The sequence below is a fragment of the Pelodiscus sinensis genome, chromosome 2 (assembly GCF_052426305.1).
Source record: "Pelodiscus sinensis isolate ZL-2025 chromosome 2, ASM5242630v1, whole genome shotgun sequence".
Taxonomy (NCBI): Eukaryota; Metazoa; Chordata; order Testudines; family Trionychidae; genus Pelodiscus; species Pelodiscus sinensis.
Genome location: NC_143053.1, coordinates 83,027,090 through 83,048,700, shown reverse-complemented (window position 1 = coordinate 83,048,700; position 21,611 = coordinate 83,027,090). Strand labels below are relative to the sequence as shown.

The 21,611-nt window shown below is 43.4% G+C and overlaps 1 protein-coding gene across 1 annotated transcript in view; it reads right to left on the bottom strand.

The window, feature by feature from the left end:
- The window catches only part of SMCHD1 (structural maintenance of chromosomes flexible hinge domain containing 1), a 192,988-nt gene that overhangs the window by 22,031 nt on the left and 149,346 nt on the right, over positions 1 to 21,611 (bottom strand). Inside the window, exons 40-43 of the mRNA XM_075920925.2 lie at positions 19,813 to 19,898; positions 16,888 to 17,010; positions 16,465 to 16,655; positions 3,507 to 3,616 (exon numbers count right to left, since the gene is read on the bottom strand). Of these exons, the coding sequence (XP_075777040.2) occupies positions 3,507 to 3,616; positions 16,465 to 16,655; positions 16,888 to 17,010; positions 19,813 to 19,898 (510 nt within the window). The remainder of the gene's footprint in view (positions 1 to 3,506; positions 3,617 to 16,464; positions 16,656 to 16,887; positions 17,011 to 19,812; positions 19,899 to 21,611) is intronic.

The following is a 21,611-nucleotide window of genomic DNA, read 5'->3' as shown; positions in this document are numbered from 1 at the left end:
ATTCAAAATGTGGGCTTACCATGGATTTATATAGAGGCAATAAGATATTCTCTTATTCTCTATCCCTTTTTTAAAAATGATTCCTAACATCCTGTTTACTTTTTGACTGGTGTTGCACATTGAGCAGTTTTTCTCAGAGAACTATCCACAGTGACTCCCGGATCTCTTTCTTGAGTGGTTAAGGCTATCTTAAAGGTGAAAAGAATGTCATAAACCAAACATTGATCAGTAAATCATGGAGGCAGGGAAAGACTGTTATTGGCTTTTGATGAAGGTAGGTAGTGACCAATGACAGCACCTTTGAAAATACTATTGGAGCAAAGTCGAAATGGGAGTACTTGACATTGGAAGTGGTCCTGGCTGACCAGAAAGTGAACATGACATTTATAGAATGTCCAAAAGATTCATGGACCTCCTCTAGTTGGATCTGCAATGAGCCTGCAATCTGCTTCGTGTTATCCTGCAATTCTTTGAAATCATGGCCAGGGAATGAGAAAAAGGCATCACAGCCTCAAGGTGATAGTGGTGGGTGCAAAAGATTCCTCTTGAAACTGAGGAGTCTGGAGAAAGGGAACTGCCTGTTCCAACGCTGTTGATAAGTGTCCCCAGGGTCTCCTTATGACCAGTCATGGGGAACTATAAAGCACTGCCGGTGTCACCCATTGATGTTCACACTTCAGAGAAGTGAGAGCATGCTCTTCTCATGAACAGTCTCTCCCCCTGTATCAGGGAGGGAGCCTTTGTAATGATAAGGGGAATACTGTTGAGAGACATAGAAAATCAGATGAGAAATTCTTCACAATGTTCTCGAAGATGCCCTACATCTTGCTCCAAAACTGGTGGAGAATCCAGTGATATCAGAGACACTAGTAATTCTGGTGACCATGACAATCCTGGTACTGACTTGTGCTTGGTACTCAGTACAAGGGGAGATACTGGCTCAGAGACATGTAGATCTTTCAAGTACCTAAAGTCCTGCAGTAGCAGGTAAGATAAGGGAAAAAGAAGAAGGATCTGCATTATTGAGTCCTTTGTAGAACTGTCAGTACCAATAACACTGAATGCCTCAAAGAGTGTGAAGCCTGAAGCACTTTAACCTCTTGTGGTATTGACGTGGTCATATGGCTAGGTACTCCAGACTGAATATGAGTGTCTATTACTGCCCTGCTAGTATCAGGACTATTTCTCCTTGTTCCTCTGGTCACACTTAGGTGGTACAAAAGTATTTTTAAACACCAAAGCATGTTTGGAACTGTAATTATTAGATGAACTCAGGGCCTTGGAGATCTATCAGTACAGAAGGAGTCTGAAGTCTCAATAGTACCAACACAGGGATGGCAGCTCAGAAACAACTACTTTCAGTGGAGACAGATCTTTTTGAGATAGACTGTCTATGAAGGAACTGAAAGTCCTTTTCAGTATCCTATGATGATTTCTCCCTCAAAGATCTGGGTGAATGTGCTGCTAAGACAGATGGGGCAATAAGCTCACCTGGTGGCTGATGCACAGAGTGGATCCCTGACCAGGATCAAAGACAGGATGAATACAGTGCTCCATCTTGAAAAGTCTGAATCTGATGTATCAACTTTCTTCTAGTCCACTCTTAATAGCGGTACAGAAATTATACTTTAAAGGGATGTGTATGTACCTCTGACAGCTAATATAACAAGAATGTTTGTCACTGAGCAGAATAGCGTTTGGGTAAGTGAGACAATGCTTGAATCTTGGTGATCCTGACATACCATTAAGAGAAGAAGTAGGAAGAGGAAAAATGGGGGAACAAAATAGAGCCCCTCCAAATGAAAGAAACTCAACACCACACGAATAAGGGCTAAACTAAATTAGAAAGCAAGTGGGCCTGCTAAACACTCCATTTCCGGCCCCAGCTCTTCCTCCCTGCCCTTGTTCCCCCCCCCAACCCCTTCCATCTCCACCACCAGCCCTGGCTCAACTCCCCACAACCGCCAAGGAGGGGGGCTAGGGCAAGGCCCCCCTGGATCACCAGAGAGAGAGAGAGAGGCCCCCCGGAATCTGGGGAGAAGTGGAGAGGCTGCTAAGCTTTCCTCCCCTCTCCCCAGAGCACCGAAAAAGGGGGGGAAGGGAGAAGCCTTGCAGCTTGTGGCTTCCGCTTCCCCCGAGCACGGGTGGGGGGGAGGAAAAAGGTCACGTGCTTCCTGGAGCCATGCAGCTTACAGCTTCACCCCCTCCTTCCCACCAGAGCTCAGGGGAGGGGAGAGGCTGTGCAGCTCAGGCTCTTCCCCTCGGAGCAGGGGGGAGGGGGAAAAGCCATGCAGTTCCGGCTAGGGTTGCTATATGGTTTAAGCAAAAATACCAAACCCCCCTTCCCCTCAAAAAAAAAAAAAAAAAAAAAAAAAAAAAAAAAAAAAAAAAAAAACACACACACACAAAAACAACACACACACACACACACACACACAAAAACCACCGGGGAAAAAATTCGGGGGGGGGGGAGGAGGAAATGAGAGGAAGACCAAAGTTGTTGAGGGGAAAAAAAAAAAAAAAAAAAAAAGATCCTAAGAGTTATTAAGCAAATAAACAAACAAACCAAAACAGCATTAAAACAGCATGGCCCCTCTAAGTGCATGCAGTGTCAGAACAAGGGATAGGAAGAGAAAAGGTTGAGCACTAAGACTCAGGGAAAGCATTGCTTCCCCATGCTCAGGTCTTTAGGCTTTTTGCCAGCGGCCATCTTGTTTTCCTGGTCGAGCCAGAAGGGAGCTTCCCGGCGGAACCAGGTAATGGGTCGGTCCGTCTCTAGGCCCTGTTGCTGAGTGTGTTGTAGGTGATACCAAACATTTTAGGTGTCCGGTATTTTCTGCATTTTTTTTAACCGGACAGGGAGGTGAAAATACTGGACTGTCCAGGTCAATACTGGACACCTGGCAACCCTAGTTCTGGCCCCCATCCCAGAGCACTGGGAGAGGGGGAAGGCGCTGTGTGGCTTCAGCATCCCCTTGGAGAACCGGGGAGGGGAAGGGGGAAGAGGAAAGGTGCCATGCAGCTTCCTCTCCCTCCCCCCTGCAAGCACTGGGGAGTCAAGGAGAGGAAAGACAGCACAACTTTGGCTTCCCACAGAGCACCGGGGGTGTGCGTGTGTCACTCGGGGCCTTCTCAGACCCCATACAGCAGCCAAGCACAGGGGAAAGGGGAGGGAGGGAGGCAGAGGTGGGATGCAAAGTGACATGATGACATCACTCATCACACACACACACACACACACACACACACACACACACACACACACACACACACACACACACACACACACACAACAAAAAGAGAATTACTATCAAGAATGAAGATTAGTAATAGTGGTCATTGTAAAAATTTTGTCTTTTACAAATAATTAACATTCTCTCCAACATAAGTTATGTGATTCATTTGGTAACATTTGTAAAGATTTTAAGAGAGGTTAAATTTATCATTTGTTATGGTTTCTGCATCTTCTCTGTTTATAAATTAAGTATTTCTTTAGTGATGTTTACCTATCTGACAATGTTCTAAATTCTCTGGAAATGTTAACAAATCTCTCGCAAATACAGGGTTTCCAATAGGTCTGAAATGATTTCTTCCATTTCGTAAGTGAGGTAAAGTCCTGGTTAAAAAAAAAAAAAGAGAGAGACAAATTATGTTTGATTTTATTCTGCCATTGTTTGACTTGCTAATAAAAAAAACAGACAACTATATTTGATTTATATATAAACACTTCAATACCAGAAGCTGGAAGTTTCCAACATTAATTAAAATGCAAAATACATATATTCCGAGGAAACCCAAATTCTTAGGGATATATGAAAGACAGTTACTCATTTCTGTAACTGGTATTCTTCGAGATGTGTTGCTCATGTCCATTTACCATAGGTGTGGGTGCTCGCCACATGCTCCACTGCCTGAAGACTTTGCCTGAATAGTATCCACAGGTGACCTGGTCCAGCACCCCGTGGAGTGATGCACAAAGGCCACACTATATAGGGCACTCCATGGGCCCTTCCTTCTTCAGTTCCTTCTTGCTGGACCTCTAACATAGGGGAAGGAGGGTGGAAAGTTGAATGGACTTGAGCAACATCTCAAAGAACATCATTCATGGAAACAGTTAACTGTCTTTTGAGTGCTTGCTCATGTCCATTCAATGTATGTGACTGCAACCAGTATCTGTGAAGTTGGGTAGGCATTTCAAGGACATACAGACCGCAACACTTTCTACTGAATGCTACGTCGTTCCTAGCATGTTGGATGATGGCATAAAGAGATGTTAATGTGTGCACTGCAGATTACGTTGCTGCATGGCAAACGTCGTGAATTGGAACACTGGGTAGGAAGGCAGACGAAGAAATTTGGGCCCTGGTGGAATGAGCCCTCACCAAATAGGGGCAGCCAAGTACCTGTCAACTCATAACACATGTGAATGCAGGAGGCGATCCACCTAGAGATGCTCTGAAGATCCTGTAAGACCCTTCTTCCGATCAGCATAAGCCACAAAGAGCTGCATGCATTTACGGAAGGGCTTCGTTCTCTCCAGATAGAAAATGAGTGCCCTCTTGATGTCAAAGGCATGGAGATATCTTTCCTCATTCATCTGGATATGGGTTTCTCACAGACAACAGAGACAGTCAGCATGCAGATCACTGACTGGAACAGGCCTGCGGAACGCAGCACAGGCTTTAAAGTTGTGGTATCCAACTAGTTTTGAAGCAGTAGCCACTAAAGTCATATTATTCTGAAAATGTCAATAATTGTGTGAGACTCTCTGAACATACCAATTCTGGTCTTTTAATGTCAACAGCACTTCAACATTGGTTTTAATCAACAGAAATCATCACATTTTGCAGAAATTCAATCAATGGGATACTTGACAAGTTTCACTGCTAAACCTATGAAATCAGGCAAAAACTTTTCACTGACAGCACATCTCAACGTGGCCTCCAAATTTTCATCCGGTAACCATGACCGATACTACATGATAGCAGTTTCATAGGGGATTAATCAGCCCCACGCAGCTTAGAAGGAAAACTGGTCATGACAGAAAATGACACTTCACAAAGCCATGTTGAACCAAACATGGAAAAAAAAATTGGCAACTAGAATTTTCAAAACAGCAAAATGATTCTGTCGCAAAAGTGCATCCATATTGTCAAACACGAATCATTTTTTGATTGATGAGGCTGGCTTTGAAATGTGAGCATATCTTCTTCAAACAAACGTTTGTCCAGACCAAGCAAATTGACAAGGTCTTGAGAATTAGTAATGTTGAACTGAAATTGGTTTTTCCATGAATGGAAATGCCAACATGAAGCTTTTAAAAATCTGCAAAATGCCAGCTGAATTCCATTACCGGGTTTTCAAATCATCTCACTGACAATCAAGGTCATCATGCTCAAATTCAATATCTTCAGCAATTTTCTGCAAATTTGGGACCATGAATTCTCCTACCTTCATTTGAATGATGAATAGCTGTAGCTTTGAAGTGAACTTGTGAATGTGTTGGGCTAGATCACACATCAGCTCCCCCTTTCTCCCTGAAGTTTCAGATTGAGTTCATTCAAATGATAGGTAATATCAGTCAGGAACTGCAAATCAAATTGCCACTGCTTATCTTCAATAGCGGAAAAATTGTCCAGCTTTCCTTTCTTGACAAGCATGTCTCTGATTGGAATAAGCAGTGCAAGGAACTGCTCAAGCACCTTTCCACAACTCAGCCATTGCACATTATCAAAACAGATGATTTCACAGTGCTCAGATTTGATTTCTTTCAAAAATTCCACAAATTGGTGATGGTTCAGAGCACTGCTGCAAATGAAATTCACAATTTTGATCACAATATCCATCAAGTCTTTCAAAGTATCTGTTGCGGACATCTGAGCACAAGGAGCTTCTTGATGCAAATTGCAGGAAAGCAATTTGTTGTTCATTTTATTAGATTGCAGGTGCTCTTTCAGAAGACAGACAAATCTAGAATTTTTTCCCATCATAGTTGGCGCACCTTAGTTGTAACAGAAGTCAATTTTGCTAAAACCAAATCCAAATAATTGGAGACAATTTTGTCAGTCTTATTTTTGCCAGAATTGTTATACGAAAAACTCATTGGCTTTTCATTCACCTCAGTGATGGCATATCCATTTCTCTTGAAATTTACATTTGATGTCCTTCCGATCTTTTTTTTTCCTCTTTGCTGTAGTTTCTGCCCATGATTTGCTGTTTTCTGCATTGACTCGACTCAGTACTAGTGCTTTCACCTGCTTTAGAATTATGCTTTCTAATAACCAACGGATCCACAGATGCAATTATAGAAAAATGAATTCATATTATTCAGTTTCGGCACAAAGCAGAATGCAATATTGTTGGAAGGCCAAAAAAGTACCCTAATTTTTAAAATTCAATATCTCTTGAAGTGTTACACTTAAAAGATTTTTAAAATTTTTATTCAAATGTGTGCTTTGTAAGCTGGATTTTGTTGTGTAGAATGGCCATAATCAGCCATCAAAGACAAAACAAAACCAACCAACCAAAAAAAATATCCACCCCTCAACCAAAACCAAAAAACCACTTTGAGAAGAAATATTTATATACACTACTATATTTACTGGACAACATTTCTGGCCACTGAACAGCCAACATTTGAACCTAATTGCATGCCCATGATGAACCTGCATTTAAACTGATGGTTGAAATGAATTCTAGGAGAAGAGTAGCAAGTTTCAAAACTCAGCTGCTTTGTACAAAAACAAATAATTTCACACAGAGAACTCAGAATTACTTTCAGAAAGGGTATGATGATAAATACCAATGAAATACTAGTACCTGGAAATACCAGCTGCAGCTTACAATGATTCATGATGATTTCCGGCTTAAGTGGCATATGTAAGCTATTCTGTGAACTGATGGAAGTTTCCATCCAGCAGATGAGTCAAATTAACAGAAAGTGGCTTTAGAACTCAGAAAGATCTTCTGAATTTTTTTTTTAATTCTGGAAATTTTTTGTTTTTTTATTTAACATTTTTTTTTGGAATGCAATGATTTTTGTGGTTTTTTTTTGCTCAAGCCAACTATCAACACTCAACTTACCAAATAGCCCCTAGTGGCTTGTGTGTTAAACACCAAAGCTTTAAAGCCAAGGGGAGAATGGGGAGGGGGCATGTCCCTTCCCCAGGCTAAGTCTCTACAGGGCACTAACAAACTGCTAATTTAACTATTTACACTTACCTAATCTACAGGGAAAATATTTACATCTGAATGAACAGATTAGAATCATAGAATAATAGGACTGGAAGGGACCTCGAGAGGTCATCGAGAGGACCAAGCTCTGTCTACACCATCCCTGACAGATGTCTATCTAACCTGTTCTTAAATAGCTCCAGAGAGGGAGGTTCCACCACCTCCCTTGGCAATTTATTCCAATATTTGACCACCCTCACAGTTAGGAATTTTTTCCTAATGTCCAATCTAAACCTCCCCTGCTGCACTTTAAGCCCATTACTCCTTGTCCTGTCCTCAGAAACCAAGAGGAACAAATTTTCTCCTTCCTCCTTGTGACACCCTTTTAGATATTTGAAAACCGCTATCATGTCCCCCCTTAATCTTCTTTTTTCCAAACTAAACAAGCCCAGTTCATGAAACCTGGCTTCATAGGTCATGTTCTCTAAACCTTTAATCATTCTTGTCACTCTTCTCTGTACTCTTTCCAATTTCTCCACATCTTTCTTGAAATGTGGCGCCCAGAACTGGACACAGTACTCCAGCTGAGGCCTAACTAGTGCAGAGTAGAGCGGCAGAATGACTTCACGAGTTTTGCTTACAACACACCTGTTGATACAACCTAGAATCATATTTGCTTTTTTTGCAACCGCATCACACTGTTGACTCATTCAACTTGTGGTCCACTATGACCCCTAGATCTCTTTCCGCCATGCTCCTTCCTAGACAGTCGCTTCCCATCTTGTATGTATGGAACTGATTGTTCCTTCCTAAGTGGAGCACTTTGCATTTCTCTTTATTAAACCTCATCCTGTTTACCTCTGACCATTTCTCTAACTTGCTAAGGTCATTTTGAATTATGTCCCTATCCTCCAAAGAAGTTGCAACCCCACCCAGTTTGGTATCATCTGCAAACTTAATAAGAGTACTCTCTATCCCAATATCTACATCATTGATGAAGATATTGAACAGTACGGGTCCCAAAACAGACCCTTGCGGAACTCCACTTCTTATCCCTTTCCAGCAGGATTTAGAACCGTTAACAACAACTCTCTGACTACGGTTATCCAGCCAATTATGCACCCACCTTATCGTGGCCCTATCTAAGTTATATTTGCCTAGTTTATCAATAAGAATATCATGCGAGACCGTATCAAATGCCTTACTAAAGTCTAGGTATATGACATCCACCGCTTCTCCCTTATCCACAAGGCTCGTTATCCTATCAAAGAAAGCTATCAGCTTAGTTTGGCATGACTTGTTCTTCACAAACCCATGCTGGCTATTCCCTATCACTTTATTACCTTCCAAGTGTTTGCATATGATTTCCTTAATTACCTGCTCTATTATCTTCTCTGGGACAGACGTTAAACTGACCGGTCTGTAGTTTCCTGGGTTGTTCTTATTCCCCTTTTTATAGATGGGCACAATATTTGCCCTTTTCCAGTCTTCTGGAATCTCCCCTGTCTGCCATGATTTTTCAAAGATCATAGATAAAGGCTCAGATACCTCCTCTATCAGCTCCTTGAGTATCCTGGGATGCATTTCATCAGGACCTGGTGACTTGATGACATCTAACTTTCCTAAGTGATTTTTAACTTGTTCTTTGTGTATCCTATCTTCTAAACTTACCCTCTCTCTGCTTGTATTCACTACGTTAGGCACACCTCCAGACTTCTCGGTGAAGACCGAAACAAAGAAGTCATTGAGCATCTCCGCCATTTCCAAGTTTCCTGTTACTGCTTCTCCCTCCTCGCTAAGCAGTGGGCCTACCCTGTCCTTGGTCTTCCTCTTGCTTTTAATGTATTTATAAAAGGTCTTCTTGTTTCCCTTTATGCCTGTAGCTAGTTTGATCTCATTTTGTGCCTTTGCCTTTCTAATCTTGCCCCTGCATTCCCGTGTTGCTTGCCTATATTCATCCTTTGTTAGTTGTCCTAGTTTCCATTTTTTATATGACTCCTTTTTTATTTTGAGATCATGCAAGATCTCCTTGTTAAGCCAAGCTGGTCTTTTGCCATATTTTCTATCTTTCCTACACAGCGGAATTGTTTGCTTTTGGGCCCTTAACAACGTCCCTTTGAAATACTTCCAACTCTCCTCAGTTGTTTTTCCCTTCAGTCTTGCTTCCTATGGGACCTTACCTACAAGTTCTCTGAGCTTATCAAAATCTGCCTTCCTGAAATCCATTACCTCAATTGTGCTGGTCTCCCTTCTACCTTTCCTTAAGATCATGAACTCTATTATTTCATGATCACTGTCCCCTATACTGTCTTCCACTTTCAAGTTCTCAACTAGTTCCTCCCTATTTGTTAAAACCAAATCCAGAACAGCTTCTCCTCTGGTAGCTTTTTCAACCTTCTGAAACAGAAAGTTGTCTCCAATGCAGTCCAGAAACTTATTGGATAGCCTTATTGGATTAACTAAAGCTATAGCTAAAGTTGGAGCACTGTCACTGACAGCAAGAAGGAGCTGAGGGAAGCAGAGGTCCAGGGAGCGCCTTATATAGTGCAGCATATGCACACCACTTCAGGGGGCAGTAGATCTGGTCCCCAACAGATACTGCTGAAGGAAAATCTTGTGGCACCAGTGCATGTGATGAGCACATACACCTATGTTGAAAGGACATGAGTAAGCACTCAAAGAAGAGAAGGTTACTCACATTGTGTAGTAACTGAGAAATGGTTGTCCATGTGGGTGCTACACTTTAGGTGTTTTGGCCCCCTGCACTTCTAGTTGGAGACTTAGTAACAGTGCCCTGATTGGCCACGCATGTGCAGCAGCTGTCTCATGCCTCTCCAGGAGGCTACTCTGGGGGCTCAGCCAAACCTCCTTAGTTCCATCTCTACCCCAGAGGATCAAGTCAAACTCCACAGTAGAGGGGAGGAAGGTGGTAGTGGAGCACCCAGCCTCCCTTCACCTGATGGACCTCGGTGCAGGTGGAGTATGAGATACTTAGAAGCAAGACACAGAATAAATTAAGCAAGACAAAAATATAAAGAGAGAAAGAAGATAAAACTTGGTTTCTGACCTTGAGAGAAGAGAGTATAAACTCTGAAGCAAGCTCTAGCAGCGACAGCCGCAGCAGCCTTCCTTCCTTAATCCCTGGGCCTATATTCCCTTTTTGGCGCCAAAATGTTCCAGATGTCCAACCCCTTAACCAAAACTGGGCCCGGTGCACTAAGATTTGTGTAGGTACCTATAACTGATTGGAAGAGATATTGCGATGGGGGGGGGGGGGGAAGGGGGAGGAAGGAAAGAGAAGGGTGTCTATGAATACGCATACAAAAAGACATGACATCTTCTTGGACTGATTTCCAGAACAGAGAAAAGAACGGGAAGCATTGCGGTTAGGTAAAGGAAATCTGGGCACCTCAGTCTGTTGGCGTGAGCAGATTCAGTTTGTTGGCGTTTGTACATTCTGCCGATGTTTGTTCTGGCCAAACTGAGTAATGGTCTCAAAATTAGACTAACTGCAAAAGGCCTTTCATAATCTTTACACAATACATATCTTGGAAAAATAACAAGGGAAATAAGAAGAATAAATCTTAACCCTATCACCCTACATCTGTTAAAGCTGGATCATACAAGACAAGTTTGATCCTGTAGGCTTCTTGCATTACTAGCATACTATTAAAAATATATATAAAAAAGGTTAGGATAGGAAAAATGTATCTCAGCAGGCTACACCCCCCCCCAGCACTGGGGAGCCTACACTGGAGCTCAAGCCCCTCCGCTACTCCACTATGGGGCTGGAACATACAAAATATACTAGCCTGGGCTCCGCCCCCAGGTTCTGTTGTGTGTGGGGAATGTGGTGAGTGTCTTTCTGTTTCAGTCAGAGGCCATGTCAGTGAGGGTTTTTGTTTTTTGCTTTTCACTTGTGTATGGCCCCTGACTAGTTTTACCATGTGTCAGTGGCCCCCGACCCAAAAATGGTTCCCCACCCCTGATTTAGAAAGTCTGTCTGGAAATGGTTTGGCCTATTGTAGATATGAATAACCTGGATGATTTTCTGTATGTTTTTATTCTCACTACATAGAGCTCTGCAGATGTCTAGTGTGTGAAGGAAAGCCTCCCTCTTGACAACAAGTGGCTTAGGAAAGAATACAGGAGAATAAACAGATTTATTGAGATGGAAGAGAGAGGTAATCTTGGGTATGAATTTAGTGTGTGGTTGTAGGATTACTTTGTCCTTTAGGAACATGGTGTAAGGTGAGTGTGCCATTAGAGCAGCCAGTTCTCCCACCCTTTATGCTGATGTGAAAAAGGCAGCCTTCATGGATAAGTGTAGTAACAAGCAGGCTGCTAGCAGTTCAAAAGGTCTGTAAACAGTAGATGCAGAAAAAGATTGGGTCCTTTAATATGGGATAAGTGATTTCAATACCCTTGAGAAAATCTTAGTGAGTGGATGGGTGAAGACACTGAGTCCATTCACCTGAGCATGACAGGTGGTGGCGACAGATAAGTACACTTTGAGTTACTTAAGACGACAGATTTATTTAACGTCAATATGTAATCAAAAATAGTATGTAAGAAGGTCAATTGTAGAGTGATTTGCTTGTCTCGGCACCAAATGGAGAATTTTTTCCACTTTCGTGCATATGTTTTTTATGTGAAGAGATGTTAGTTGTTAAATAGAAAGTCTTGGACCTCCTTGGAGCAGCATCTTTTGAGTTCTGTCAACCTTGGATTAGTCATGCCTTGAAATAAAAGGCCGTAATGTTGAAGTGATAGAAGAGTTCTGCATCTTGTGTCAGTAGGTGAGGAGGGAAGGGAAAGGTTTGTGATGTGACAGACATCTGGGTCAGGTATGAGAAGAGGAGGTTACTTACCTATGCAGACACTGACATTCTTCAAGATGAACATCCCTGTGGGTGCTCCACTGAGGTCAGGGTGCATCCCAGTGCCTTTGACCCTAGATTTTCTCTCAGCAGTGTCATTTCCCCAGGCTGTGCGCGCGCTTTGCCTGCCTGACAAGCTGTCAAGAGTATAAAGAGCACGTTTGTGGTCCCAGCTCCTCATTTCCTTCTCTACAGCGGACAAGTATAATATCCAAAGTAGAGAGGAAGAGGGTGGGTAGTGGAGCACCCAAGAGACACTCATCTTAAAGAACATCAGTTACTGCATAGGTGAGTAACCTCCTCTTCTCCTTCCAGAGATGTCCCTGTGCGTGCTCCACTCAGGTAACTTTAAGCAGTGTACTCTAGGACGGTAGGGGCTTCAGATCAGGCTGGAAGGCTGCAGACAAAACAGCTCTGCCCATTCTACCGTCAGCTGCAGTGTACTGTTAGAGGACATAGTGCTGTTCAAATGTGAGATTTGATTCCCATGTGGATGCCTTGCATATGTTCACAAAGGGAACATTGCGTAGGAAGGTCATAAACATGGAGATGGAACATGTAGAATGCACTCTGATGAAGACAGGAGTCTGGACTTGTTTGAAGCACAAGCACATGCAGTTGGCTATCCATTTAAACAATCTCTGCTTGGAGATGCTGTTTCCCTGAGATCATCGCACGGTGGAGACAAAGAGCTTAGGAGTCCTTCTGAATGGGTTAGTTCAGGGGTGGCCAACCCGTGGCTCTAGAGCCACATGTGGCTCTTTGCTTAAAGAAATTAGGCTCTTGGTAGTTCTGAGTTGCGCACCTGGACTGCTCTCACAGCCGGCCATTCTGAACACCACCCCCAGTGCTTGGAGAGAGAAGCGCTTGGTAGTGGTGGTGGCTCCGGGACCCAGGTACTGGGTTAAAACAGGGGCTGACTATGCTTAGCTCTGGGGGTTGGGGCAGGGGGGAGAAGAGGTGGCTGCGGGTGCTGGGCTCTGAGGGAGGGAAGGGGGATTGGGTTAGAGGATAGTGATGGGGTGCCTGGCTCTGGGGGAGGGGTGAGGCTGGGAATGCCTGGCTCTGGGGGAAAGGGAGGGTATTGGGTTAGAGCGGGGGGCGGGAGGGGGGCTGAAGCACCGTAAGAGGTCTATTGATGGGAATCCCCATTAATGAAATAGTTTGCAGTATGTGTGTGTTTACTTCCCATTCATTAGTCTGTGAGACGTTCCAGCTGAGGTGGTCTGCAGTGGCATTCTGGTTTCCAGGGAGGAAGGATGCAGATTTGAATGTCTTGCCAGCTTTGTCCACATATTCATTCTGCTGATACCATTATTGGACCTAACCAAGTGAGTTATAAGATCAAGAACACATATTCCTGCGCATCCAGAAATATAATCTATGCTATCATGTGCCGAAAGTGTCCGTCTGCTATGTACATTGGACAAACATCTCAGACACTTTGCCAAAGGATTAATGCCCACAAAACAGATATCAGACAAGATCACAAAGAGAAAACAGTTTCTTGTCATTTCAACCAGAAAGGACACAGTCTTAATGACCTGCTAACCTGCATCCTACTTCAGAAGACATTCAAATCTGCACTTGAAAGGGAATCCTCTGAACTGGCATTCATGCTAAAATTCGACACCCTCCACACCGGACTTAATAAAGACCCCAACTATCTTACACATTACAAAGATAGCTTCCCCAATTATCACCTCTAATACTATTAACTCACAGACATTTCCCCTTCCCCACCTCTAATATCATTAACTCACTGGCATTCACCTTCCTTCCCCCCCCCCCCATCCCCCTTCTGTTCTGTAATGTGATTTGTCCTTTTCATGTGTGTTCATTTTTTTTAAATTGTATCCTTTGGTATATATGGTTGTGACTGTTTTCTTCCATTATTTGATCTGAGGAAGTGGGTCTGGCCCACGAAAGCTCATCATCTAATAAACTATCTTGTTAGTCTTTAAAGTGCTACATTGTCCTGCATTTTGCTTCAGCTACCCCAGACTAACACGGCTACATCTCTACCACTATTCTTAGAATTTAGACAGTTTTAGAGGGAGAAAGTGATGACAAGTATTTGAAACTGCTCAAAGCTCCAGGATATTTATGCAGAGATTTGATTCCTATTGTTGGCCCTAGATAGTGTTGTTGTTCAAATGTGCCCCAATCCCACTAGAGATGCATAATACTGGTAACTGCAACCAGTATTTTGGAAAAAAATCCTTCGGTCATAGAAACACGGAAGGGAAGTACCTTGTATTGACAGAATAGGTTGCCAAGAGTGAATCATAGGAGTCTCTTGTGCACTGGGTGGATGCTGACATTGAAATAAGCATCCTGTAGGTCGAGGGCTAAGATCCAATCACTCTTCTCCCATGCCAGAAGTATGGTTGCTAGAGTTATCTATCATCTTGAAGTGCTGTGTTCTCACAAACTTGTTTGCATAGGTCTAGAATGGGCTGCCATCCACCTGTATTCTTAGGGGTGAGGAAGCAGTCTGTATAGGAACTCTGACCTCTATGTTGAACTGGTACTGGGTCCACAGCACTTAATTGCAGGAGATGGAGTATTTCTTGCTGTAACACATGCTTGTGAGAGTGGTCCCTGAAAAGGGACAGGGGAAGTGATGTGGGTAGACAGAATGGAAAGAATCAGCATGGAACAGCCTTTCTGCATAATTTCCAGAACACACTTGTCTGTGGAGCTAGTTCTCCATACTGGGTAAAATGGTGTAAGGCTGCCTCCAAACAGGCTGGAGATTGGATAGGACTCTGGGATTGGGGAAGGTGGGGCTCGTGTGTCCTTAACCAACATTTCAAAATGTTTACCTAGAAGTGGATGGCTGAGCTGCAGTATTTGATCTGGCATCTCATGGCGTCTCATCTGATGTTGCTTGTGGCATTGATCATAAGTGTCACGGAGGCCAAGTGTATGGAACATGGCCGAATTGTTGGTTGTAGAATCAGCCCTGTTTCTTTTTGTTTGCAGGAATGCAGATACCAAGAAGTTTTAGTGTTTCATGGGAGTCCTTCAAGGTCTGTGAGTAGATGTCAGTTTTCTCAAATAATTTTTACCCCTCAAAAAGTAGGTCCTCTATTGTTGCCTGGACCTCCCTGGGGAAGCTGGAAAGATGGATCCCATGAAGCCCTCTGTATGACAAAGGACGTGGCAATGGAACAAGCTGCCATGTCAGCAGAGTCTAGAGAAGCCTGCAAAACAGTTTTGGGAATGAGGAATCTTTCAGCTAGATCAGCCTTATATTTTTCCTTTTTATCAGCTGGATGTGATAAATAAAAGATGACACCTGAGAAAAAAAAATGTTGTGTGTGTATTTGACCAGAAATGCAGAGTAGTTTGCTCTGAGAAACTGGAGTGTTGCTGATGAATAGGCTTTCTTGCCAAAGGTGTGTAGGCACTTCCAATCTTTGTCATAAGTGGTAGTTTTTCATTTGCTATGGCTTTCTTGATTAACTGCCTCTAATAGGGAGTTTGCAGTATGGTAAATAAATAAAAACTCACCTCCTTCAGCAGGCATGGAGTTAACTGAGATAAAGAAGAGAGTGAAAACAGAAAAGGGTGCTGCTCCAAAACCAAGGGTGGTAGAGAAGAAACTGAGGAGGATTGGTTGTATCCCCTCAGTAGCCTCTCGGAGAGGCTGTTAGACAAATGTGGCTAATCAGGGCACTGCTACCAAAGTCTCCAACTAGAAGTGCAGGGCTCCAAAACACCTAACGTGGAGCACCCACAGGGACACTACTCAAAGAAGAATCGAACTGAGCTGACTTTGAATGTAACAGTCCTTTATAGGCCAGATTTGTATCACTGTTTTATAAACAGCTGAAGATCTGGACCTTGTTTTTTGTTTTATCTCCCATACCCCCCCCCAATATACTTAAGTACAAGTGTGTTTAAAAAGCAAATGCATATAATGTTATTTATTTAAACTGATTATTTAATTTCTTTTGGGAGTATATCTGAAATCCTATACTGCATTTTCTCTTTCCAAGAAATGGATCAGTATAGTAATCTGAATGACTACAGATAATTTCTGGGAATGTGCTCATAATTAGAACAGAAAAAGTTAGGGTTTATTCCATCTCAAAGTACTATGTGGTAAGTCCAAATACCTAATTCTATATGCCATAATATTATCCAAGAATGTTTTTATTGTCTCCAGTACTATAAAAGAAAAGCTTCTTATAAAATCTAGAAAGTAACAATACAAAGTTAAATTTACAAAGATGGGCTATTACTTAAGATTTTAAGCTACATTCCTGCTAATTAACATAAATGTAAAGATATTTTATAATTAGAATATTTTCCTAATATAAAGGTTAAACAAAATTAGGAAAAAAATATAGCAAAGGAAAAGTTTCCCATGAAAAGAAAAGTGAATTTTTTTTCCTTCTACCTGTTCCAATCTGGGAGAGTCTTCTTGTAAACAGAATCAAGAGGCAAGACTTGCTGTCGACCCTGAGTTTCATCAAAGATACGACGAGCAGCAGAAGTAGTTAGGGTGACTACACAGTCCATATCACTAGCCATATGCCAAGAGATGACCTTTGCTGCTTTGTCATCCTCAATCTGTGCTAAATGTGCAATCTGTACAACAGAAGTAAATACTTGTTGGAAGATCACTTTTGTTTTTCCCTACTAACCACAATGCCTCTTCAATTGAAGGCTCAGTCATTTCCATAACTGCAATTTATGAAATGGTCTTTGCATGCCTTTCTAGGGATTGCTTTCCCGGAGGTTACTTAGTAACTCGTTTAGGAGCTTATTAACTGAACAGGTCGAATCTTATCATGGAATTAAGAAAATTATTAAAACTCACCTTCCCTAAAATATCCTGACTGTCTTTGGGATAGTTTGAAAGGGTACATGATCTTCTTGGATGTTTCTTTACTCCTTCCTGCTCCGATAACTTTTGTTTTATGAGAGAATCAACATATTGCAACTGTAAAATAAGACAGAGAGTTAACAAATGCACATCATCTCATCTTGTAGAAAAAGATTTTACTAAGCAGTAATCAGGTTTCAGCTATGAAGCAGTCAGCAATCTGGACCAGACTTAGTATGGCTGTCAGACAAGTTGACTGTTTCATGTGGGGTTGCCAGGTGTCCGGTATTGACCCGGACAGTCTGGTATTTTCGCCCTCTGTCCAGTAAAAAAAAATTCAGAAAATACTGGACACCTAAAATATCCGGTATTTTTTGGGTTTTACCGCCTGCCAGAAGGGGAAAATATTGGACACCTAGCAACCCTATGACACACTCAGCAACTGGGCCCGCACAACCCCCCCCCCCCCCACCCACACCTTACCTGATTCCGCCGGGAAGCTCCCTTCTGGCTCGACCAAGAAAACAAGATGGCCGCTGGCAAAAAACCTAAAGACCTGAGCAAGGGGAAGCAATGCCTTCCCTGGGTCTTAGTACTCAACCTCTTCTCTTCCTATCCCTATTCTGACTCTGGACACAATTAAAGGGACCATGCTGTTTTATTTTATAAATTTTTTTTTGCTTAACTCTTGGGGTCCTTTTTTTTTTGGCTCAACAACTTTGGTCTCCCTCCTCCCCATTTCCCCCCCCCCCTTCAACAGCATTTTTTCCCCATTTTTTTTTGGGGGGGAGAGGGGGTGTTTGGTATTTTTGTTGAAACCATCTGGCAACCCTAGTTTCATGAGGAAATGAAAGTGCCTTTTTAAGCCAAGAGGAGGAACTGAAGAAAGTGTAAGAGCCAGAGGGAAGGATTGTATCTGATTGGGCAGAACAAATTTTAGAAGGGTGCAATTAAGCCCTTTGCCTAAAGACTAAACAAACGGGAAAATTTACTGGCCAGACTGTTAAATGCATAGAACAACATTTAATTTTATTGGTTTAGTGATGAAGTATTACTTTCATTATAGCCTCCATTTCCGTATTACATTATTTCAATAGTGAACTCAAAACTTTAATAAATGCAAGAGCTCATCAGATTCTTTAAAGCAGTGGTCTCCAACCTTTTTACACCCAAGATCATTTTTTAAATCTCAGAACAGGTGAAGATCTACCGCCCCGCCCCTTTCTTGAAGTCCCGCCCCTTTCTATTCTCCTCCAGTCCATCATTTGCTATCCCCAGCCCTTACTTACAGACTCTGATAAACAGTTTATTTTTAAATTATGCGATGTATAAAATTAAAATCATGTGTTTATAGTTATGAAATAAATGGTCTGTTTTTTATTCATGCTATTTAAATCTAAAATGAAGCATTTATAATTATACATTTTGTGGGGACAGAGTTCTGCGGCTGGGGGCAGGGGAGAGGGAACAGGGTGCTAGGAGGGCAGAGGACAGGGTTCTGCAGCAGGGGACAGAGTGCCAGTGGGGAAAGGTTTCTGCAGCTGGGGACAGGGTGCCAGTGGGGACAGCAATAAGGACAGAGTTCTGTAGCTGGGAACAGGGGAGTGGGGACAGAGTTCTGTGGCTGGGGACAGGAGAGTGGGGACAGAGTTCTGTGGCTGGGGACGGGAGAGAGGGGACAGCATTCGGAGAGTGGGGAGGGGAGTGGGGACAGAGTTCTGTGGCTAGGGACAGGAGAGTGGCGACAATTCTGTGGCTAGGGACAGGGAAGTGGGGACAGAGTTAGGGGAGTGGGGACAGAGTTCTGTGGCTGGGGAGTGGGGTGCCAGTGGAGGCAGAGAGTCCCCTGTATATGCCTCCTCCCAGGATTCCCCCGCCCCCAGAGGGAAACCAGCGTGTGCCTGCCCCGGGCCTGACCCACCCGCAGCGCAGGGAAGTCCCGTGCGCGCACGCCTGCCCTGGGGTCGACCCCCCGGTGCAGGAAAACCCCGCGCGCACCTCCCCCGTGGGCGACCCCCGCGCGCGTACGCGTCTCACCCGGGGTTGACTCATCCCTCCTGTGTGGTGCAGGGAGCAGATGCTCCCTCCCGCAGTACACCCAGCAGAGCAGCTAGTGCTACTTCCGGAATCGCCGGAAGTGGCGCTAAGCTGCGGGACTTCTGTCCATCCCTGGGAAGCCTACACTACCTCCATTTTCACTGGAGGTAGGTAGTGGGGCTTTTTGGGGGTGAGAGGGAAATGGGGGCGGGGTGGACAGGACACCTCGCGATCGACCAGTCGATCGCAATCGATCTGTTGGTGACCACGGCTTTAAAGAGAATTTTCAGAGAAACTGATAAGAGGAGATATTTTACAGAATCTCTAAATTTCTAATGTAAATTAAGCTTTGGTCAGTAATGTGTGAAATGTATACCCATCTCTATAACACTATAAATAGTGATCCCTACAACTGGTAGTTCTATTGGTAGTTTTTGCCAAGAAGCAAGGAATACATATGGACTAGGGATATGGGGCAAGGAATACATATGGACTAGGGCAGGGGACTGCTCCAGGCACCTCCCCCTTCACCCCGTTAAATCACTTAACTGGTTAACTAAATGGGATTTTACATCACTAATATGGACAAACACAGCTAACTTCTCATCCTCAAACAGTCCTTTCAAATCTCTGCTCAGGCATATTGACAGAATAGTAAATGAAAGCTTTTTTATGTAAGGGGTAAAGCATAGCTTGGCACTACTTCACGTAAGTGACCCAATAAGTTTACACTTTAATCCATACATACTTATCTCCAAATTTCTACCCATTTTATTTGAATCTTTGACTTAACAGAAATGAACAGTTGGCTTCATTTCTACAGTGTTAAATATTTTTCTGGTTGTGAAATAAATAATTAAAAAGTAAATTAAAAAAACATACTGTGTTTGTCTGTGGAATATCAATGTGATGCTTTTTCAATTCATTCTTCAGGTGAGACTCTCTTGATTCAGCTTCCTGAGCCTGATCTGAAACAATTTAACAATTCAACATTTAGTGTGGTATGTAATGTAGGAATGGAAAATATATTACCCAATAAGTGCTCTTCTAGGAGTATTCCTTCTCCTAGTCAGAGATATTTCCATTACAATTGCTTTCCAATGTACACTGAACACACCTCAGATTTGATCACAATAGCTTCTGTGCTTGGTCAGACTGCAAAATATTTCTCTTCAAATAAGTCCTTCTCAATTATATTGAAACAGCTTTGAAAACGAAGAATTAAACCAACAATTGTGCTGTTTTATTCTCTGTATAATCCAACAAATCAAAGCTAAGTAAAAATAGTGCATAGTATTCAACTTCAATTCATATTCTAGCACAGATGGAAATAGCTGAAATCTGAGAATGCTCCTAAAACTTCCTCTACCACAAGTATTAGAATCCATCTTTGCACTGAGAGCCCATATTAGAACTACACCTATGGAATTTTACCTTTATCTTAACACTGCAACAACCAAACATTTCTTAAAATGTATCCATATTCTTCATTTACTTTTATATTAGGCGGAAGTATTATATTATATTAGAGAGGAAGTGTTCAAAATATGTGGCATATAAAACAATAAGGTTGATCTAAACAAAGTAAGTTTAAGAATATGCAAAAGTGTACAAGTATGCTTTTACTATTTATCTCACTCTTTCATGCAAGCTTTCCCTACATATCTATTTGACAGCTTCTTCTTTAATCACTTTTTATAAACACTGATGTTTTTTCTGAAGGCGCGCGCACACACACACACACACACACACACACAGATTCATACTTTTGGATATTGTGCTTGCTTGAATGCGGGAGAAAAATGACATTATAAAACTTTAGTACAGTAAACTTCCGATAATCCGGCACCTTTAGGACCCAGGGGGTGCCGGACTATCAGGTATGCTGGACTATCAGAAGGGGGGGCTATGAGGGGTCTGGGGTGGGGTGGGGGGATGCTACCCCAGACCTCTTCATAGCCCTCCCTTCTGATAGTCCGGCTCTGCCCCAGGAGTCCCCGATTCAGCCGCTGCTGGTCAGTTTCAGCAGCAGCTGAATCGGGGGCGCCTGCAGCAGAGCAGCTGGGGTGCTGCTGGGTTGGTCCGGTAGCGCCGACCCTTGGTGCAGCGAGACCAACCCGTGAGCACCCCAGCTGCTCTTGGGGACGCCTGGGGCAGAGCAGCTGTGGTGCTGACGGGTTGGTCCCGCAGCGCCGCTCCTCGGCACTACTGGACCAACCCAGCAGCACCCCAGCTGCTCTGCCCCAGGTGTCCCCAAGTCAGCCGCTGCTGATACTGATCAGCGGCTGACTCCAGAAAGCCAGAGGCAGAGCTGCTCTGCCCCGGGCTTCCTGGAGTCAGCCGCTGGTCAATTTCAGCAGCGGCTGAATCCGGGACAGCTGGGGTGCTGCTGGGTTGGTCCCGCAGCCCCGAGGGGCAGTGCTACTGGACCTACCCGGCAGCACTCCAGCTGTTCTGCCCCCTGCTTCCTGGATTCAGCGCTGATCAGTTTTAGCAGCGGCTGAATCGGGGAAGCTGGGGGCAGAGCAGCTCCAATGGTCCGGCTGCCCGGAGCACTTCCGGGTTCCTGATGGTGCCGGACCATCAGGAGTGCCGGACCATCAGATGCCGGACCATCGGAGTTTTACTGTATCCACTTCTAAAAATGTTGGCTTTAAGTTAGGTCTCAACATTTCTATTTA